We start from the raw sequence: 22,697 nt of genomic DNA on the forward strand, positions 1-22,697 counted from the left end.
TCCTTATAAGTCATGTGCCCCAGTCCCCTCACCATTTTGTTGCCCTCCACTGGACACTCTCCAATTCATCCACATCCTTTTGTAGTGGGGGGCCCAAAACTGAATACAGTATTCCAGATGTGGCTTCACCAGTGCTGAATAGAGGGGAATAATAACTTCCCTTGACCTACTGGCAATACACTTACTAGTATGCCGTTAGACTTCTTCACATGCTGTCCAAGCTAAATCCTGAGGTCTTTACATACACAAAAATTATTAAAAACCTAAGTTTAAGAGACTAGGTATTTGAATTATCTTATTCTGTGTGTCTTAAATGTCAGGACAATCTAGTCCAATCAACACTATTGCAATATGGAAAGAAAATAATCACTATCTTTCTTGATGTTTCTCACACCTCCTGACTCTAGAGCTGGAGTTATGCAGCTTGTTTTATGTAGGTTTTAAGTTCTTTGGGAGACAGAGCATCTTCTCTCTGTATAACTTCTATAAAGTCCATGTAACCAACCTTTGCCTCTCCAATGACAGCTTAATTTCCTTCCTTTGCTGCATCTCTATACTTATAGGTATGAAATGGCCTATTCACAACTCTTTCCTTGGTTTATCTTGTCTGTTTTTCCTCCATTCATGATCCACCTCTTTCCATAAAGTGCCCATATCAACCTGTTTCTTGATGTGTCTTCTCAAGAGTCCCATTTCAGCTCAATGTGGTTAGAATACCTTGTTTTTCCTCTCACACGCTCCCCATTTTTCAGAGTTTCTGTCACTGATGACAACACCATCTTTTTCTCTGTCACTCAGGCCCACAACCCAGGGCTCCCATTTACTTCTCCTATTTCTTTGCCCCACATACTTAGGCTATATCCTGTTTTTCCATTATGTTTGTAAGTTCTTACTTTTTTGTCTTTATAACTGAAAAAATTGTTCTCATCATCTGTCATCTTGACTGCTACAACATCTCCAAGCTCACATGGATTTCATTTTGGAGCATCTTCTTTGGCCACTGTTCTGATCCTGTCTTTTGGCTCTTTCATTTCTACAATATCAAGTTAAAGCTTCTTATCAGCAACCTCAAGGCTCTTCAGGACTCTGCCTCCCCTACTTATCCATCAACCCATGTCATTTAAGTTAGCCTCCATATCCCAATTTTCCACTTCTCCCAAAATGGTCTCCACAATTTTTCACACATCTGCTTACACACTGATAGTCTCCTTCAATTGTTCTATACGGCCACTACCTTCTACTCCTTTAAAAACCTTCTACAAGGAAGTCCACAAAAAAACTAGGCAACTAAAGATGGCTGGGTACAGGTTCAATCAAAGATAGTTTATTGTTATTTTAAAAGCAAGCCAACAAATTTTGATTTAGATTCTCTCCCTCTTACACATTTTTATGTATGAATTCTCTCTTTAGATTACAATGTTTATGGGGTAGGGACAATATCTGACTACCTGTGTACAGTGCTCAACGAATGGTCATAGACTCTATAATAAGAATAGTAACACAAATTAATGAATTGCTTCTGATTGTCTTTTACCTGAACTTTAACCTGATTTTACTGTGGTAATTTCTAGGTATTTATAGCGAGTTTGCTGCACTCATTTGACTTTACTGAGTTTTTGCTTATAAGCTAGATCAGTGGCAAGCTAAACAAGTGCAGCTCACTCCAAACATGGGACTTGTGGCCAGGGCTGGCCCATTCTATCCTGCAGAACCTGCAGCCGCTGTAGGCCCCACAGCCAAGAGGCTGTACCCCACTCGCCCCCCACCGCCTGCACCATGTTTAAAGGCTGTGTCACGGATGGCCCCGCGAGCGGCCGTGAGCTCGCGAGCGCCCCTTTGCCGTGCCAATTAGGGTGGTCTGACACCCTCTACTCGCCCGCCACGTCTTAGATCTTATTGGTTCAGTATGGGAGGCTGCCTACTCGCACCTAACGGCACCGCAATGGTATCACTACCGCTCCAAAGTGGGGTCCTCTCCCCCAGCCTTATGGGCAAATGCGTGCCTCCAAAACCTCCCCTTTAGCACGCCCCAAGCCTCGCAGCTGTCCCGGGGGACGTTGTCTGGTCCCCTTCCTGTTCTGCGCCCTCTCCGGGCCTCGCCCCCTCTGGGGCCAGTATCGCGCTCACCGCGCTGCGCCCTCTCCGGGCCTCGCCCTCTCTGGGGCCTGTATCGCGCTCACCGCGCTGCGCCCTCTCCGGGCCTCGCCCTCTCTGGGGCCTGTGTACCGCGCTCTCCGCGCCGCGCCCTCTGCGGGCCTCGCCCTCTCTGGGGCCTGTGTACCGCGCTCTCCGTGCCGCGCCCTCTGCGGGCCTCGCCCTCTCTGGGGCCTGTGTACCGCGCTCTCCGCGCCGCGCCCTCTGCGGGCCTCGCCCTCTCTGGGGCCTGTACCGCGCTTTCCGCGCTTGGGGCTCAGGTGGCCGTAGCCGTGCCTGGCCCCCTTGACCCTCTCTTGGGTCTTTTGCCCCACTGGGCAAAGTGCACCGTGCTCACCGCACTGCGCCCTCTCCGGGCCTCGCCCTCTCTGGGGCCTGTACCGCGCTCTCCGCACTGTGCGCCTCCCGCGCTTGGGGCTCAGGTGGCCGTAGCCGTGCCTGGCCCCCTTGACCCTTTCCTGGGTCTTTTCTCGCCACCCACCTGGGCAAAGTGCCGCCCTTCCGGGCCGGGGTCCAACCCCGTGCTCCGTGCCACGCCGGCACAAACCGTTGTGCCCCCCTGGCACTGTGCCCCTACTGGGCACCCAGAGCCCCCCCAACTGCTGGGGAGCCCCGCTGAGGCCTCCTCGCTCCCCTACAGCCTCACCCGGTCCTCCGGTGTAAACTGTAACTCAAAGTTAAGCCCTCTGGCTCCAACCTAAACCGAGGCTCCACACGCCTAACGATACCTCCAAGCCCTGCCAGGGCTCTCAGTCCTACCTGCAGTCAGGGTGATCTTGTTCCCTGCATCATCGCAGCCTGTTAGTGGGGTAAGGCTGCCCCCCTAGCCTCAGGCTGCTCAGCTCAGCCGCAGAGCTCCTGCTCCTGCGGCAGCCAGAAGGGAACTGCTCCCTAGGCTTTGGCCTAGCTGTTTATAAGGGTCTGGCCCTGCCCCCTCCTGGCCACATGACCGGCCTGGTTGCCCCAGCAACCCCCATCTGTGTTGCTCCAGGCCTCTCCTCTTCCTGGGCATCTCCTTAGGAGCGGGGCGCGGGAGTGCCCCGCGACAGGCTGAATACAGGCAGGGAGCCCCTTCCTGGCTGAGTGGGGGAGGAGTTCCCAACTCTGCTCACCCTGGCCCCAGGGAAGGAATCCGTGCACACCCAGCACGTGCTGTCCCCCTGCCCCATGGCCCCCACAGCACAGCCCACATGTGCACAGTCTGGCCTCAACTATTTTATTTCAGTGAGTTTATACCACAATTAACCATAATTTTGATTTTTTGATGGATCGGGGGTCCCAAAACTATAACTTGCGGGAGGCCCCAAAAAACTGCGGGCTGGCCCTGCTTGTGACAGCACAAAAAGCCAGGGTTAACAGGACTGCTTGGTGGCCTAGATCTGGTCCATGGATTGTAGGCTGTTGACATACTAAATCTAGGAATAAGGTGCCCATTTTTAACAGCAAAGTTGGTTAATCATTTGAAGAAATGAATGGGTGTGTAGGATTCTCCATTAATGGCAGTTTTAAAATCAAGATGAGATAGAATTTTTCCCCCTAAAAGTTGTGTTGCAGTTCACATAAGACTTCTTTCAGGAAATCCTGTGACCTGTATTAACAGGTGCCAGATTAGATGATGACAAAGGCCTCTTTTGGCATTATCATCTATGATTTTTTTCTTTTTGTTGTAACTATTGTTTTCTTTCCTTCTACATACAGCTTTTTGTTTCCCTTCTTCTATCTTCACCTCTTTACTTTTATGTCTCTGTAGCAGGCTGCATGCCTCAAGGGTGCAGCCTGCTGCAGGTGGTAAGACAATGATTACAAGCCTACCTACGAGGACTGGCCCAGCTGATGAGGACAACTGGCTGGCCCAAATGAAGTTAAAAACTTGCTGGGAAGAGAGATAAAGGAAAGACAAGGCCGTGAGGCAGAGGTTGCAGCATGGAACCAGAATACTCTCTCCAGGTCTAGGAGAGGACTGCAGGGTGCAAGTTAACCCCTTACTCCTGATGTCTTTCTTTGCCTGATAATTTATGATTCATAGTGTGTCTTGTAGGATAAGTTCACCCCAGGGAAATAGAGATAGTGGGCACATCTACATGAGATGCTTAACTGCGTATTAGCATAGCTTCCACATGTGCACATGCTTACTATGCAGTAAACCTCTCTAATCCTGTTAAAATTTACTACCTGAAAATACAAGTATCAAATTTACTTGAGACTAGTAATGGTGCAGTAGCGCTTATGTAGATGCCTGACTGGGAGGTCCTGGTTCTTATGGAGATCTTCAATCACCTTGACATCTGCTGGGAGGCCAATACAGCAGTGTGCAGGCAATCTAGGAAGTCTTTGAAGAGTGTGGGGAACAACTTCCTGATGCAAGTGCTGGAGTGCCCAACAAGAGGCCATGCTCTTCTTGACCTGCAAACAGGGAAGAATTGGTGGGGAATGTAGTAGTGGATGGCAACTTGGGCAGCAGTAACCACGAGATGATTGAGTTCAGGATCCTGAGGAAAGGAAGGATGGAGAGCAGTAGAATAAGGACCCAGGAGTTCAGAAAAGCAGACTTTGACTCACTCAGGGAACATACCAGACTGAGGGGGAGAGGAGTCCAGGAGAGCTGACTGGACTTGAAAGAAGCTTTACTGAGAATGCAGGAATAAACCATCCCAATGTGCAGAAAGACTAACAACTATGACAGAAGACCAGCTTGGCTTAGCAGGGCATTCTTCAGTAAACTAAATCACAAAAACGAAGCTTATATGAAGTGGAAACTTGAACAAATAACTAGGGAAGAATACAAGAGGATTGCCTGAGCATTCAGGGATGAAGTCAGGAAGGCCAAAGCACAATTGGAGTTACAGCTAGCAAGGGATGTGAAAGGTAACAAGAAGGGTTTCTACAAGTATGTCAGTAGCAAGAGGAGGATCAAGAAAAGTATGGGTCCCTTACTGAATAGGGGAAGCAACCTTGTGACAGAGGATGCAGAAAAGGCTGAAGTGCTCAATGTCTTTTTTGCCTCAGACTTCACAGGCAAAGTCAGCTACCAGACTATTGCACCAAACAGCACAGTTTGGGGAGGAGGTGAGTAGCCAACAGTGGTGAAAGAACCAGTTAGGAACTAAGTAAAGCTGGACATGTATAAGTCTATGGGGCCAGATGGGATGCACCTGAGGATGGCTGATGTGATTGCAGAGCCATTGGCCATCATCTTTGAAAACTCATGGCCATAAGGAGAAGTCATTTGCTGATGACACTAAGATGTGGGAGGATGTGGGCACGCTAGAAGGGAGCAATAGGCTACAATCGGACCTAGACAGGTTACAAGGGTGGGTGGATGAGAATAGGATGGGATTCAACACTGACAAGTGCAAAGTGATGCACCTGGGGAGGAAAAACCGGTACCATACCTACAGGTTGGGGAACTCCCTTCTTGTCAGTACAGAGGCGGAAAAGGATCTTGGAGTCATCATTGACTCCAAGATGAACATGGGCCAGCAGTGTGGGGATGCAGTCAGGAAGGCCAACCGTACCTTGTCATGCATCCACAGATGCATCTCAAGCAGGTCCAATGAGGTGATCCTCCCATTTTATGCAACACTGGTCAGGCCGCAGCTGGAGTACTGCATCCAGTTCTGGGAGCTGCACTTCAAGAGGGATGTGGACAACATGGAGAGGGTCCAGAGGAGGGCCATTTGCATGATCAGGGGGCAGCAGGGCAGGTCCTACGACGAGAGGCTATGGGACCTGAACCTGTTCAGCCTCCACAAGAGAAGGCTGAGGGGAGATCTTGTGGCCTGTTACAAACTAGTCAGGGGGGATCAGCAGGCATTGGGGAAGTCCCTGTTCCTCCAAGCACTGCCAGGAGTTACCAGGAATAATGGTCACAAGCTGGCAGAGGGTAGATTTAGGCTAGATATCAGGAGGCACTACTTCATGGTCAGGGCAGCTAGGATCTGGAACCAACTTCCAAGTGAAGTGGTGCTGGCTCCTATCCTGGGGGGTCTTTAAAAGGAGGTTAAATGAACACCTTGCTGGGGTCGTTTGACCCCAGTAATATTTCCTGCCATGGCAGGGGGTCGGACTAGATGATCTACTCACGTTCCTTCCAACCCTAGAAACTATGAAACTATAAGTCCCAGATGATGGGAAAAGGCTAACATAGTGCCCATATTTAAGAAAGGGGAAAAGGAGGATCCAGGGAACTACAGACCAGTCAGCCTCACCTCAGCCCTTGGAAAAATTGTTGAGAAGATCCTCAAGAAATTCATTTCTAAGCACTAGGAGGATAAGATGATTAGGAACAGTCAGCATGGATTCACCAGGGGCAAGTCATGCCTGACCAACCTGATTGCCTTCTATGACAAGGTGACTGGTTCTGTGGATGTCGGGAGACCCGTGGATGTAGTGTGCCTTGATTTTAGCAAGGGTTTTCATACGTCTCCCACAACATTCTTGCAGGCAAGCTAAAGAAGGATGGGCTGGGTGAATGGACTTTAAGGTGGATAGGAATATAGCTGGAGCATCGGACTCAGAGGTTAGTAATCAGTGGCTCGATGTCTAGTTGATATCAAGTGGAGTGCCCCAGGGGGAAGTCCTGGGGTGGGTTTTCTTCAATGTCTTCATCAACAACTTGGAAAATGGCATAGAATGCACCTTCAGCAAGTTATAGATGACACCAAGCTTGGGAGAGTAGTAGATATGCTGGAGGGTAGGGTTAGGATTCAGAGTGACCTAGACAAATTGGAGGATTGGACCAAAAGAAATCTCATGAGCCTCAATAAGGATAAGTGCAAAGTCCAGCACTTAGGATGGGTCAGTCCTATGCACTGGTATAGGCTGGAAACTGACTGGCTAAGCAGCAGATCTGCAGAAAAGGACTTAGGAGTTAGAGTGGATAATAAATTGAATATGAGCCAACAGTATGCCCTTGTTGCCAAAAAGGTTAATGGCATACTAGGTTGTATTAGTAGGAGTGCTGCCAGCAGATCAAGGGAAGTGATTATTCCCCTCTATTCAGCACTGGTGAGGCCACATCTGGAGTAATTTGGCTATTTTTGGGTCCCCCACTACAGAAAAGATGTGGACAAATTGGAAAGAGTCCAGCGGAGGGAAACCAAAATGATGAGGGGGCTGGGGGACATAACTTATAAGGATTGGTTGAGGGAACTGGATTTATTTAGTATAGAAAAGAGAAGACTGAGAGAAGATTTAATAGCAGCCTTCAACTACATGAAGCGGGTTCAAAAGAGGATGAAGCTAGACTGTTCTTAGTGGTGGCAGATGACAGAACAAAGAGCAATGATCTCAAATTGCAGCAAGGGGAGTTTAGGTTAGATATTAGGAAGAATTTTCTCATTAGCAGGGTAGTAAAACGCTGGAACAAGTTAGCAAGAGAGGTGGTGAAATCTCCATCCTTGGAGGTTTTCAAGACCTGGCTAGACAAAGCTTTGGCTGGAATGATCTAGTTGGGGATGGTCCTGCTTTGAGCAAGGGGTTGGACTTGATGACCTCCTGAGGTCCCTTTCAACCTTAATTTCTATGATCCCATGATCCAGACTTTTATAGAGAGCAGGGAAAGGAGCTCCGACATCCCCAGAACGGGGAGGACCTTCCCACATCCCAGTACAAGCTATTAGCAGATGGGGTTAAACTGCAGGGTGTCCTCTGGGGTGTTGTTTTATTATTTTATTAAATATTATATTTGTTTTTATGATGTACTTTTATCGTAAGCTGCCCCAGGGTCCTTTGGGAAGGGCAGTACAAAAATCAAATAAATAAATAAAGCAATAAAAATGTTAGTGTCCATCTTGTCAACTAGTGCACTCTGAACTTCAATTATGGTTGGATTGTGAGTAGAGTAACTTCTCCTTGACCCCCTGTCTCCCTAAGTTTGACACCAAAACATTAAGACTGATGTTTTCCCAGGTACAGGAAACTTGAATAGAAATACTCCAATACACTTTTTTTCTGTATAATAATTTTCTCTTAAGGACTATACATCTCTTTTTTGCTTAGAAATAATTTTGGACGATTAGCTCAAATAGCATATGATGCTATTTAATATAATCCCAATAGTGACTATGAGACCAAACAGTTTTGAATAATATCCAAGTGTAAAGAGATAGCTTTGGATTACAGTCCAACTCGTGGCAAATATCACATCCTGTTAACCTCACAATACTCTCTCATTGTTTTTCCAAAGCTGGATTATAGCTGTATGTTTTCCTACCATTTAAATATGTTTGGAGCAATTTTGTTTAAATTTGGGTAAGTTTACAACTCAGGAAAGATACAAGAACTGTGTAACTTGCATGCTTCAGTCAACATCTTAAGAGTCAGCTGGAACTATAAAATAAAACCTGCAGAATAGAGGATACTGGACCTTCACATTTACTTAACATGTGAAAATTGCATTGTTACGTTTTTTATTTATTTGTGTTAATATTATTGGACCTGAGCTACTTAATCTGAAGTCCTACAATTTCACTGCAACAAGAGAAAAAATGAAGTATAAGAATAGCATATCAAACTAAAAGAGTGAGCCAACAAATATTTAATGATTGTAAAACTGTTGCCCTTATCTTAACTCAACTTTTCATTAAAAGCAAATGTTGGTTTATAGATGTGATTACAGATAGAAAGAGAATGACTGACTTCTTTTTACTGCTGCAAGTAATATTTGGTCAGGCTTGCAGGCAATGCTGTGGATTTCCATAATATCTCACTGTGTCAGGTTTTTCCTTTTGGATTACAATTTGGAAACAAGGATAGAGAAACACCAAAAACAAAACAAAACAAAACTCAAAAGAGAAAACCTTAAGTCAGAATAGAAATATGGCCAAGAAGTCTTGGGTTGCTATATGCAAAGTTCTATCTGTGAAAACGTTGATTTTCCATCCCTTGAGAGACAAGTCTTATTATACAATTAAGGACAAAATTCTGTGGTGAAGTAAGTCCTCAGGGGTTTATCTAAACTCTTTATGTGTGGTTAGGCTACACTGTCAACTCAGAGACATTTATTACCATTGAACATTTCTAAACTACATGCATTGGGTCAGACTATTCTCTGAACTAGTTACGGACTGCTTGATACCGTAATCTTTTCTCTCTGTCATCTCCTTCATTTCACTATGAAATAAAAACTCACTATAAAAACCAATGAATATTGTACATCTGAAGGGTATAACAGGCAAAGGCTATCCAGCTCCTATTGTCAATTCTGCTAGGGTATATTAAATAAAAGAAGAAAATGAAAATGTTTCTTAAAGGGAAGCTTGGTGTTGCCTCCCCTTGGGAAAAGGGAGACAGGAAACTTTCATAACAAAATCAGAAAAAAAGGAGTTAGAAACCTGCTAACATCAACACTCCCATTTTTTGTTTCAAGACGGCTGTGTTCTTTATTACTTACAGATCAGTTTCCTTTGCAGGTGATGTGGACCCAGCATTACATCACCAGAAGAGCAGCCAGGAGTATTTTGGTGCCAGGATGACTAAAGCAGAGAGGAATGTATTATCACAGACCACTGAGAAACTTGCCAATACATTCCTTGCTGGGGGTGCTGCTTCAAGGGAGGAGGAGAGGGAGACAATTTTGCATAAAGCCTCAAAGACGACATTGTAGAGGAAAGGGTTGGGGTCAAAGTCCTGCTGTCTTCTCTGCACAGATCTAATTATGGACACATACTTCAAAAAGAGGCTTTAACTAAAACCACATTTAGCAGGGCACCGCTTAAGGGATACAGCATAAATCCCCAGCTCTGTCTTTGAGGAAAACCCTAACTGCTTCACTGCACTTGGAACATTGTCCCATTGGCTTCGGGTGTAATTTGAGGCTTCAATAAAAAATGTAACCCCCAAATTATAATCTTTACTCCTTTAAATCTAAAATAGGTATGAGTATGTGTAATGCACATAGACATGCCCATACACATACATATGTTACTTATGTTAGGCTCAAATACTGCAATAAGCATATCAACAGAAAGAGAAGACACAATGTGTGACATAGTATGTGTGGTTTTATTAGCCTGACCTTCCTTAATAGGAATCACCCCTAACAAGCACTAATATGCACTTTATATCACACCCATGCTGTAAATGACATGCTGGTATATACAGAAAAATCTATTTAGGAATGTTTTAGAGGGATTAAAGGTGGGTATTTTCTGTCTCCTTCTACAGGACTCGGGGTAGTGATTACCATCGGCCTGATCCTGAAACTTTAAATTAATGGGAGTTATGCTGCTGACTTCAATGGGTCTGCGCACACAAAACAAACAAAACAGGTCTGACCAGGGCAACAGAAACCAAACCATAAAGGAGTTGCTATGTTCAGTGATTCTATAACTGTTACAAACTTAAATGTTTTGCAAAATATTTCTCTCTGTTTGCCTATATAATAAAAATTGCTATAAAAACGTAAGCTGTAGTAATGCTATTATTGCAAGACATTTTTGCCAGCCAAAGTGAATGATTTCTAAATGCCACTGTGTGATTAAGCTGTAAGGCACAACAGGTTTTATTACACTGTAAATCCCTAGGTATGATGAAATTAACTTTTAACAGCTCATACGAGAGTATCTCTAGGAGATTTAGGTTTTTACAAAAGATGTCTGAAAAGATGGGGTGTTTCAGTGGGGCTTTTCTAGTACTTCTAGCTAATAGCTGATTGAATCACTAGTTGGGGTAAATTCAATTAGCTATTAGGTAAAAGCCCTACCAAAGTGTCTGATCTTTACAGATCTACAGAGCCAGGTTGAAGTAACACATGCTTCTTCCTTTTTTTTTATAGTGTCTTCAAGCAGCCACAGATCTAATGTAAAACCAAAACAGCTGTGGCTCATGGGTGCTGAGCACTCACTAATTTTTTTCAGTGGGTGCTTGAGCCCCAGAGCACCCATGGAGTTAGTGTCTCTGAATCCAGCTGGTAAATGTTAACACCTGCAAGCATTTTGTAAAATACCTCAGCTGGATCTAAAAGGCTTCTCTGCATCTCTAAGCAAGATCATGGTTTTAACTGCAAGATCAGGGTTTCCATTGAATGAATATGACTATGTTAAAGCATTTGTTTGACAAATATATGCCCATGGCACAAGACTGGTATAAGTTCTTTAATGGCACTATATATTTCATTCTATTTCTATGATCATCTCTGCTGACCTGGGAGTGGGGATGGGGCAGCAACCTAATACCGCTGTGGCTGTGCCAACCTCTGCCCTGAGCAGAGGTTTTTGGAGCCGTGGACAGACCCAAGAACTATCTTAGCTGCAACCAGCCTGACAGGGCCACTGATCTGGGCTGTCAAATCTGTGGTTGAATCCTGGGGAGGAGCATTACGGGGTTATGCTGAGAAAGCTCACTGAACTATGCCATTGCTGCATCAGTCCTTGCCCTCTGTAGTGTCCTACCCCAGATGTCATCCTGTTTTACCCACTTCTCTTTTCCCCCCAGTTTCCCTTGTACCCCACTGATGTCTTTGAAGAGGGCCTGGTAGTCCTCAGCCTTTTTTCTATATTTTCTTGACAGCTCTAAGTGGCCTTTCCCTTCCACATTTTTTTTCAGCGAGATAAAGTACTATCTAGAAATCACTGCTCTTTCTGTGTATTGAATTTCTACAGAGAGCACCAGGGCAGTGTGGGAAGTGAGTCTGCCACATGCAGTATCCAGAAGCCTTTACACCTGTACAAAAGTTTCAGCCATAGGTTAAATGATGATTAACTCTGCCCTTCCCTAGACACAGGGAAACCTTTACCTAGAATCTTCACCCCCACAGGAGACTTTATGAATAAGGAAGTGTTGGCCATTATATGGCATCTCGTTTTCCTTAAAAACTCAACCCCTGCTCTAGGAGCACCTTCTGTTTCTACTACACGATCTCTCCATTCTCTCTCCCTACTGTAGAGCTGTTGTCTTCTTATAGGATTGTTTTTTTTCTACCAAGACTTTCTGAAGCAAACTTTTAAAACTGGCAGTCAAACACCTACAGCCATGTTGTGACACTTCTCCAAGCTGGAAGCAAGGAATTTTGGTGGTATCTTCAATTGGACCAAATATATATTTAGGAGAGAGGTTAAATAAGCTTTTGGGGTAAACATGTCATTCTTCAGAAATGATCTTAGGTTGCTTGACCTGAAAAAGAGCACATTGTGCTCAAAAGCTTGTTTAACGACTCGCTAGGCATGTCTACACATCCATTAATATGCTGCTGTTACAGTGCATTAACTTTGGTACCTCTGATATGAGGTACTAACTAAATGCGCAGTAGCCAGTGCTACTGTGTAGTTGTGCTGGTGCATGGTCTTTTTGTGATGGTTAATGTGCAGCAGACTAATTCTATTGCACATTAGCATGGCTTTTGATGTGATGTGTTAATGCACAGTAGAATTAGTCTGTTGCACACTTAACATCTCGTGTAGATGCACCCTCTGACCTATACTGTTAGTTCAATAAAAGATATCACCAAACATCCTTACTTCTTGTATATTTCCTAGACCAGCCTGTCTACAAAAATGCTCCAAGCTGGATAAGTTTTGAACACTCCTATTCTTTTCCTGCCAATTTTCCATTTTTGTTTTGAGGAGATAAGCCATGTTCATATACAGATTTTTTTTGGTTCTGGCAAATCCTAGTTCTCTGTGCCCTTTTTCTCAATATGTAAAGGGGAGGTTGATTAGAAATATCTGATATGTTAATGTTTTTAAAGTGCATTGACATCTGGATCAAGTTAGTATGCATAGATACTGATTATATTATAATATTATAAAGTGAATATCACTAATGAGGACTACGGAAATGTTAGGACCCTGAACTGAAGCTGAGTTTTCCATGTATTTTCTTCTCATCACTGTTTATCTTCCTGTTACAAACCCCATCCTTTGACAAAAAAAGCCTTGCTGACTGCAGCTGCGATTTTTCTGCTGATTCATTCCATCAACCTCTCCCTCTCAATTAATCCTTCAAAGGATTTTACTTCCAATTTTCAAAACATAAAAAATGACTGAATCAAGTTTTTCAACAGTCAAAACCTAAGGGATCTGCCTACAAAAGAGAGAGAGTTGAGATACTTAAGTCTAAATTAATTAACAGTTTTCATCCCATGGTGATTTTACTAATCTGCCTTGTAAGTGATCTGGAAGGACTACTTTTAAGAGGAAAGTGCATGCCCAATTTTTCATGTTCAGTCCCACACCATTTTTTCCCTGTTAGGTCATTGCTGAAAGTGAAATGATTTTTCTCATTAAGACCTTAAACCAGCAAAGAAGATTAAACAGCAAACATCAGATTCTTCTTGTCACTCAGCCTACATCAAAAGGGCTTCAACAGGTGCAGTTTTCCCCCAGCTACTAGCTACAGATGCATTGGTGACTGCAGCAAGTAAATCTGGCTGTTTCTAAGGGATCTGGTTTCAATATACATTTAAATTCAGACTCTCCAGTATCACTGTTTGCATAACACTTAAAGAGTGTAAACAATTAAAGTTTGAGAGACACAATAGAGCAGAGAAAAAGGAGATAATGCAAATGGAGAGGGATCTAGACACCTGAGAATTACTAAAGGGAGGTAAAATTTCTGAACTTCAAATCACTGTAGGGGAAAAAATCAATGTAGGTCAGCAAAGATAAATAGAGTATAATCTGGTTCTGTTTAACATCCTACATGACTGAGTTGGGCTAAAGATAAGGCAATAAATGACAAACTGAAGTGAATTAATTTGTTGAGGTATAGGAAGTAAATCAGGTTACATTAGAACAATTTATCATGATAAGTTCTAAACTGCAAAAGTCCTGGTCCCAAATTAGTGAAGATAATGGGAAGCATCCTATTGACTTCAATGCACTTTGGGTCAGGGCATCTTTATATAGTATTTCAGTGGGCATACATAACTACCTATATATATATCCATATAAAAATAATTATATAAAAGAACTGTGACAGTTATAGTCTTTAACTGGAAGAATAAGCTAAAATACTTCCTCAAGTGCTTTAAATGGAATATTGTAAACATTTGGGAAAGATTCAGCAAAATTTGTGCTCTTAAAGTTTGTTAGTTAACTCAGCATGTTAAAAAATAGAGAAGTGAGACCAGTCCAACCAAGAAATACTCCATCTATGCAAAGATAGCTTGGACCCAACTAGGAAGCATACAGCAACAAGTAATTAACTCAGTGTACTTAACATCTAGCAGCTCATGCTGGCATAGTTAGGGCATGACAATTTCTGTAGGCAATAGCACACAAGGGAATAATGTACATAGCATTACATCCAGCTACTTATAACTTTTCAGCCTCAGTGACTAGGCATCTCTTCAGCTGTATTGACTGGGGAGCAGCCTTTGAAATGAGTCTGGAATAGGCTCAGACTCTGGAGCCATAGCCTTGCTCTGTCACAATACCTCCATGTATCTCAAGTAAAAAAGTACCTGAATTGGTTAGTTTTGGTTGGTCACAAAAATTGCTTATTATCTCTGTTCCCTGACTTAATGAGCATAACTCCTGTAACAACAAGTGCTTGAAGAACGTGTGAGCCAGGCCTATATCACTTCTCAGGCCAGCCTTGGGCCATCACTGAGAAACAAGCCCTCCCATACACTTTCACTGGAGGAGGGTGGAGTGGAAGAAGTAGGTAGGATTCGTTTCTCAGCAGTGATCCCAGGCTTAGCATGGAGGCCACCATGGTGACATGGCCATCTGGGCACTGAATTGGTTAGGAAAAGTAGCAGATAGGAAAGACTAGGCAAGTTTGAGAAAATGTTAAAGCACACAAGTTGCCTGAAGCATCTTCCTTCAAAAGTGCCAGCAGAAATTGTAAATTCACAATCTCAGAAGCAACTCTCTGTGATCTTCTTGCTTGTGTGCCACTGTTTTAATGTATGGTTTTGGAAACCTAGTCCTCCTGCAGTGTCCCAGCTCATAAAAAAACAAAACAAACAAAACAAAACAAGACAAAGAAAACACAGCACATCAGTTTAATTTACTTGAATGTGTCAGTTAAAAATATACCAGTTGAAATAAAATTTGAACTCCCTAAAAAGCTTCTAGAAGATGAACACAAAATGGAGGACAAAATGGATGAGTGGCCAAAGCAAATCCATGTTTAAATTCAAGAGCCAGCTCACAGGAATGGTGCTGGTATTCTCTCCATTCTAGACTTGAACAATGCTGTACTAATAATATGACTGTAGTGAACTTTACAACTGGTTTGCACGGGAGTCATTTAAAAATATTTCACAACTTAAGAGAGAAAGTTTCAAGAGGTTGAGGACCTTTTATATACTGTCTCTAATGCTCACCTTTCACGCTCCTGCTCCAAGAGGTTGGTAAAGTCATCACTCTTGTTCATGTAATCCGTATGCTTATGTTTCTCATTTTCCAGCTCATAAACTGTGCGCCGGTGGCACTTTTCTGCCAGCAGGAGCTGTTCCAACATGCGTCGGTAAGTCTCCTTCTGCTTTTCTTCAAGTCTGTCCAGCTGGATTGTTTAAAAGGAGAAGAAATTGTTTTCCTAACCAAGGATGTTACATTTGGTAAATGCAAGTTCAACAATTTTGTCTTGGGCTTTACATAAAGCAGTGACTAGGAATAAGGTTAATTGTAGGGGGGGAATCTATTTTTAATAATACTGTGACAAGAAACATGTGCTTAGTTCTCAAATATGTAAAAGACATAATCTTGCAGAGTTTCAGGATAATGAATAATACTTTTCCAGCATTGAGGCCCTGTTGTGATGAGGTGCTATGCACACTGTCCTCTCACTGACTTAAAGAAGACTGGTACGTTTTGCATCACGTAGCACGCAGGACTGAACCAATGATCTAAGAACCTAAGCCTACAACATGATCAGCAACCCCTGTAATGTGGTGAACATCCTCAGGAACTACAAAAGTCAACGGCAACTGAATGCCTGAGAAAAGCAGAAGGGAGATGCCAATGCAAAAATATTGATGCTTAATGTTTGTTTGCATGCACTTACATACCACATTTAAGTGTCTGTGTAATAAAAGAGGGTGAGTATGTAGGGCCTACCACCTATGATGCACTAGCTGCTCTGTGATTACTGCCCATATATAAACTTTACCCCAGGGTAAATGAGACTACCCCGTGGCAGTTTGTCCCACACAATGAAATAAGGGTAAACTACAGTGAGATAGTTTTCATTTGTCATAGGGTAAAATGCACACACAGGCAGTTACCAAGAATAGTTAGTATACTGTAGATCCCTGCCTTGATGTACCTTATAGTAGCTTGTTCATGTACCTGTGTCTTAAATGTTGCAATTGAGTATCTTGATGGGAGCTAAATGCTCAAGATTGAAAGCTGAACTGTGTAACTTCAGCATACATTCCTGTAAAAGTACATTCTCATGTGAGCTATAACAAATATCATATTTGGCTAGATAAATACAGTACCTTTCTGTTCACGTACCTCCAAGGTTTTTATTGGGTTCTTCACAGACGACACTCAACCTACTCATTGTAGGAATGAAAATAGCCAAGTGCTGTTTTATAATATCACTGTATGGGCTAAGGGGAAGAGGATAAAAGGACTGCAGCCATTTTGAAACAATCCTTTAGATATTAAATACCTTAATCAGAGATGCTCATTAAATTTCATGAAGGAGAGACAGCCTGGCATGGATTCACATTGGGAGAGAAGGTCTTCTAAAGCCAGAAAATATCATCACAGTATTCTAATGCCAACCATTTTATAATAAGCTTTCTGGACAGGTTTTTTTTACAGTAAATGGAGACCTCACAAGACCAAAGACGACTTTAGATAAAGTTCCTGTTATGCTATTTTAGTGTTGTTTCTGAATATTTTGTGTATCTTCATGTATTCAGTGCTGTTCAATGTGTTTTATTAATGATTTAGGTTCTGACTTGGAAAGCTTCGTGAGCAAGTGCAGACAACACAAAACTGGGAAGGACTGTGAACATGTCAGAGGGTGGGAGTACAATGCAGAAGGATCTCCATAAATTGGAAAGATGGGCTGAAGCTAACAGTATGGAGTTCAAAGCAGACAAATGGAAGGGGCTACACCTTGGGAAGAATAATCAAAAACACAAATACAAAATGGGTGACAGCTGACTGGATGGCAGCACTATCGAGAAGGGTCTAGGAGTCTTGGTAGACCACAGATTCGGTATGAGTCTACAGTGTGATGCAGCCTCACAAAAGGGAAAAGTGATTTTTTGGGATGCATCCATAGAAGAATTAGATGCAAGATGAGGAAGGCGATAGTGCCTCTCTACTCAGCACTAAGTAGGCCTCATCTAGAGTATAATGTGTAGTTCTGGGCTCCTTATTTTATAAAGGACACAGAGAAGTTAGAAAGGGCCCAGAGATGGGTAACAAAGATGATAAAGGGCTTGCAGAATAGGTGCTTAAGTGAGAACATCATAGCAGTCTGCAAATACTTGAAGGGCTGCCATAAAGAAGAGGGGAAGCACCTTTTCTCTCTTGTTGCAGAGAGGACATGGACAATGGCTTGAGGTTACAGCAAGGTAGGTTTAAGTTGGATATCAGGAAAAACTGTTAGAGCAGTGAGGCTGTGGAATAGACTGCCTAGGGAATTTGTGGATTCTCCATCACTGGAGGTATTCAAGTAGAGGTTGGACAGTCACTGGTCAGAAATGACCTAGAGATAGCTACACCTATGTTCTATTATGGGTATTTCCCAGGCTTCTAGCCTTTGCTGATTGCCTCTCTCCTGCTTTCCCTTACATGTATCAGGGTGTTTTTAAGTCTCTCTCAGAAGTATTGGGTGTTGGCTATAGCCAAGGCCGAGGATTTTAACTGTGGTGTACCAATGTTCCTGTTGAGACTAAAGCCAGAAGTTCCTGGCTAGAGATTCTTGCCCCTCCACACAGGTTCAGACTGGTCACCATATCTGGAGTCAGGAAAGAATTTTACACAATGATCAGATTGGTATGGCCCATAGGGGTTTTTACTTTTCTCTGTAGTGGGAAGCATGGTCCTCTACCTAGGATCTCTTGAGTATAAATTGACATTTCATAGAAGCAGGATATTTGGCTGCCATGGTTTCCCTGCTGGCAGGTTAGGAAATTAGGTCTGTGTTGTGACAGGGTTGACAGCAGTTTTATGAAGAGTTTATATTAGGTATTGTGTAGGATGGTTTGGATAAGGATGATCCTACCTCAGGCAGAAAGTTGAACTAGATGACCTCTGGAGGTCCCTTCCAGTCCTGTTTCTCTAAGATTTTTGTGCTTTCTATGCTGTCCCTGAATGCTACAATTGATTTTGTTTCCTAGATACCAGATTAAAGGTATAACAGCATCTTTTAAAATATCTTCTAACCAACAGTTAATTATGAATAGTGCAGTATTCTAGTAGCCAGGGAACTTTGCAAAAATGTACATAAATTGTGACTTACTATATATCAAGTGCATCTACACATGCTTTAATATGCATTAGCCTTTTTTTAATGTGCATTAGTGTCACTGAAAAACTGTGCTTTTAGTAAATATGCTCTAAGACAGGCTAATGTGCATTTTCCTAGTACCTCACAACTGACTCAGGGCTCCTATTCAGATGCACTAAGCCTGCTCCAATATGCTGGAAATCCAGAAGATTAATCAAGTCTTCTGGAGTGTGAAAATTTATTCATTCCAGCAGAGTCTAGTATCATGTATATGAAGATCCTTGTGCTGAAAAATGGCAGCGGGGTACTTTGAACTAAACCTCATTTATCTTCCAGTGATAAAGAGTTCACAAATTCCCTAAGTAGTCTATTCCACTGCCTAACTGTTCTAACAGTGAAGAAGTTTTTCCTGATATCCAGCCTAAACCTACTTTACTGTAACCTCAAGCCATTGGTCCATATCCTCTGTGCCACAAGAGAGAAAAAGTATTTTCCCTCTTCATTAACTAAAGTGCGTTAATGCATGTATAGATGCACCCATTGTTGGGTACTCCACAAAACTTAATGGAGACCAAAGATGTCCTTTTACACTTTGTGCCATGTGCTGGGTACTCCATCAGACACAAGGACTTTACTTGATCTCAGATCTGTTATGTGGTAGTATAATTCAGTAGACTTCAATTCCAGGATCAGATCCCACAGTTGTAATTTGGGGATTCTTCTGACTCCCTTTAGTCAGGGGTGGGAGGGAATATCTTCCAAACACGGAGTGTCATTATGGGTTTATGGAGGTGTGAGATCCATAGATACAAAGGTATGTTTCTTCCAAACATAGTCACGTTGGGTTTACAAAGGTGAGATAGCTGTTCACATGATGATAATCTAATATGACTATTGGTGGATCAGTGATTTCCTAAAGTACAGTGTGGCATACCAGGAAGATGGGCAGAGAGCAGTGAAACAATAGTGAAAGTGGGAAAGAGGAACCTGCTTCCAGCCAAGACTGCTGCTGCTGTCCCTGGTTGACCTGGGGTGGAGGAGGGAAGGCCATGGGGACAATGCCCACATCAGCTTGGGACAATGGTGGCTGTGCACAACTTCCTCCTTCCAGCACCTGCTCCCAGCCAGGAGGGGACTTTGGGGGAAGGGGTAGAAGGAAATGAGCTCTGGAAGGAGGAACCTGCATGCTATTGCCACTGTCCCCTGCCAAATGAGTCGCACTAGACAGTTGTAGCCTGTGGCTGGAGTGTAGTAGGAGGCCTTGCTCGGAGGCCCCCTAGTTAGCCAAGGACAGTGACAGAAGGGAAGTGTAGCCTCAACCCCACACCTCCCCTGTATCCTCCCCTTCCACCTAGAGGAAGCAGAACCCTAAGGAACATGACAGTTTTGTTATGATTGTATTCAAACCAATGATACTGCATGGAAAAAGTATTATTGGCTTAGGGACAGATAAACAGTCACATCCTCTTTAGTTCTTTTTATTTTGCATACGTGCTGAATATTCTCCTCTTGAATGCAAGGTAAATGAGGTTTATTTTTAGGTCCTGAAGAGAATCTCTGTTCATCCTAGGGAATTTCATAAGTTTTTTTTTTTTACCTCTGAAATAGGTTTCTCATAGACATCTTCCCCTATGGATTTTTCTTCGGCAAGGATAGCATCTCTGTGTAATACTCTTAGGACATTCTCTGGAGCCGCAGATCCATAGTGAGCTTCTAAAACTTCAGGTTTGGTCTTCTCTGTCTTCAGCATCTGGATCACATCTTCCCTGGCCTGTGAAAATTACAATTCAGTGCAATTAGACAACCTGCAACCAACGGACAAACTAACTTTTACCACTGCAACTACACTGTACACATGCCCCTACAGTGCCATCGCTACTGTGCCATCATCTAGTACTTCCTCTAGGCAGCACAGTTATTTTTAGCCACTATGCCACCATAGTGATGTGATATAGTAAGGGTGTGTGTCATTATGGCAACATAGCTCTGGTACCACAGTTTTTGCCCACCAAAGCTACGTCGCCGTAGCACGTTGCTATAGTGATATAGTATCTTGTCTCATGTAGATGTGCCCAGCGTGTATAACATGTACTGTACACGTGCCAAAAAAAAAAAGATAAAACCAATGTAAGATCTCAATAGCTGGGAAGTACCTGAATAAAATTTGCCTGTGTGAGCTGAATTTGACCCCTTGTATATATGAAATATGACTTACCCAGGATTACATATGAAGCCTATAGCTGCCAGGAATAATATTCTGTGACACAGGGCCCCAGCACAAAGCCTTAATCTATTCAGAATAACAGTTAGCAACCTTGTTAGGTGACTGGCACAATGTCCCAGCTCAGGTCCAAGGTGGGCTGGCACTGGGACCTGGCCACTGTCACTGCTACCACCACTTCTCTCCACCTCTAAGTTGTAATACAGATGAAGTCCCAGCCACCAAACACTGCCAAACCCTTCAGCTTTGCAAACTGGATCCAGTGGCTCAGCAGGATGGATCTAGGCTGTAGATTGCCAACCCCCAAAATAGAATACCCTTGTTCTTTTAAACCTACAGCTTCATACATTGTCTACCCTGCAGGAGTCCTGTAGAATTAAGAATATGTTATGACATACTAAGAATGTATAATACAGAACACACAAGATTAAATGAAGATATCTAAGGCAACTGTATTTCTTGTGCTTCTTAACTAGTAAGTGCTTGACTTTGCAATCTTACTATTTTTAAAAGCAAATGTTTGTATTCCAATTCACTTTTTTTTAAAAGAAACTGAGCAAAAAATTATGCAGTTATTCAGATCAATCCCAATTGATGCCAATAAAATATTTTTACTGCATGTACTCTTTCTTTGATATTCCTGGAATGTTTTAGACAGTTTAAAGAATATTTTGGTGATATTTTTTTTTTGCATTTATCAGGCATAAAGATCAAGTATCTTAGTTACCATGAGCCCAGTGCTTCTGGAATCAAATGAAGCCATAAAAAGCCTAAAAAATGGCATGATATATCTTTTCAATGTATAAAAATGTCTTGAGAGTACTGAAGAAAGCCAAGTTTTTCTGGACTGACTCTGTAGTTGGGAGAGATGTTAGTGACCTTTCAACCATCAAGTGTTCAGACCTGACAAAGGGCACACTGTGTCTGAAAGCTTATTTAGCATCTCTCTCAACTATATAGTTGGTCCAATAAACTATATAGGTGGCTCAAGGGGCTTTGCCTTCATAACAGTGGCAGTGGCAGCACTGTGTGGGGAGTGGTGACCAAGGTGCTGACTGAGGCTGAGGTAGCAGTACAGCTGGGATGAAAGCAGCCTACGCTTGGAGCTGAGCTCTATTAAAGTGAGTCCCCACTCCAAAACATTGCCCTGCTTTTAAGGATCCAGGCCTCCGTTCAGGTCTAAGCCCCATTCTTAGAGCATACTTAAAAGATCAGGATCAACAGAAAAAGAGGATGTGTAAGTGTCCTCTCTTCCAACCGTCATCCATCAGTTCAAGGGTGAGAGTTCACATACAGGATATGGGAGACCTACAGCAGTTCCCTCCTCTACCTCAGAGGATTCAAGCCAACATCTCCCGCAAGAGTGCCTTAGCCACCAGGCTAGACCATATGTTTAGAAGAGGCTTCAGTTGAAACTATTATATTTTGCACGGCAACACACAGATTTACAGGAACAGAGAAAGAAAGCATATTGGAAGGATAGTTCTTTAGCCTGCCTAAGCCCCAAATATAGTCAGGATTTATGACCCAACCCTGCTTGTGCCATTTTCTATTGCCTAGCTTCGACAGCTCCCCACTCAGTGTGGTAGCTGTAGTAAATCTTATTCTGAGGTGCCTGAACCTTCCCATACATTATGTAAGAAGCCAGCATTGATAACTTTGCTACTATAGGCACCTAATCCTTTTTGTGGTTTTAATTCATCATTCACATTATCATCTTTCCAAGGATATCAGCTGTAATGAAAAAGACTAAGTAGTCTGAGTTCTAGCCTGCTGTTCTTGTAAGGAACACTTAGGCTAGGAACAGACATTCAAAAAGCCAGAGTCTAAATTGATTCAATCTTTCCAGGTTAGTCTAACCTGCCTAGATTGAACCAATTGGCAAATGAATAAACATCAGGAAATGCAGGCGCATGCCTGCAGTGGCTCAGGCTAGAAGCCAGGGCGTGCTAGAGCAGCC

The 22,697-nt window shown here is 43.0% G+C and overlaps 1 protein-coding gene across 8 annotated transcripts in view; it reads right to left on the bottom strand.

Moving 5' to 3' along the window:
* Nucleotides 1–22,697, bottom strand: part of FILIP1 (filamin A interacting protein 1) — a 209,276-nt gene that overhangs the window by 66,140 nt on the left and 120,439 nt on the right. For all 8 annotated transcript variants that reach the window (XM_090035091.1, XM_090035080.1, XM_090035063.1 and 5 more), the window contains 2 exons: nt 20,114–20,287; nt 15,428–15,606 (listed from right to left, as the gene is read on the bottom strand). In XM_090035091.1, the coding sequence (XP_089891217.1) occupies nt 15,428–15,606; nt 20,114–20,287 (353 nt within the window). The remainder of the gene's footprint in view (nt 1–15,427; nt 15,607–20,113; nt 20,288–22,697) is intronic.

The sequence above is a fragment of the Crocodylus siamensis genome, chromosome 1 (genome assembly GCF_052110815.1).
Source record: "Crocodylus siamensis isolate JL-2025a chromosome 1, ASM5211081v1, whole genome shotgun sequence".
Taxonomy (NCBI): domain Eukaryota; kingdom Metazoa; phylum Chordata; order Crocodylia; family Crocodylidae; genus Crocodylus; species Crocodylus siamensis.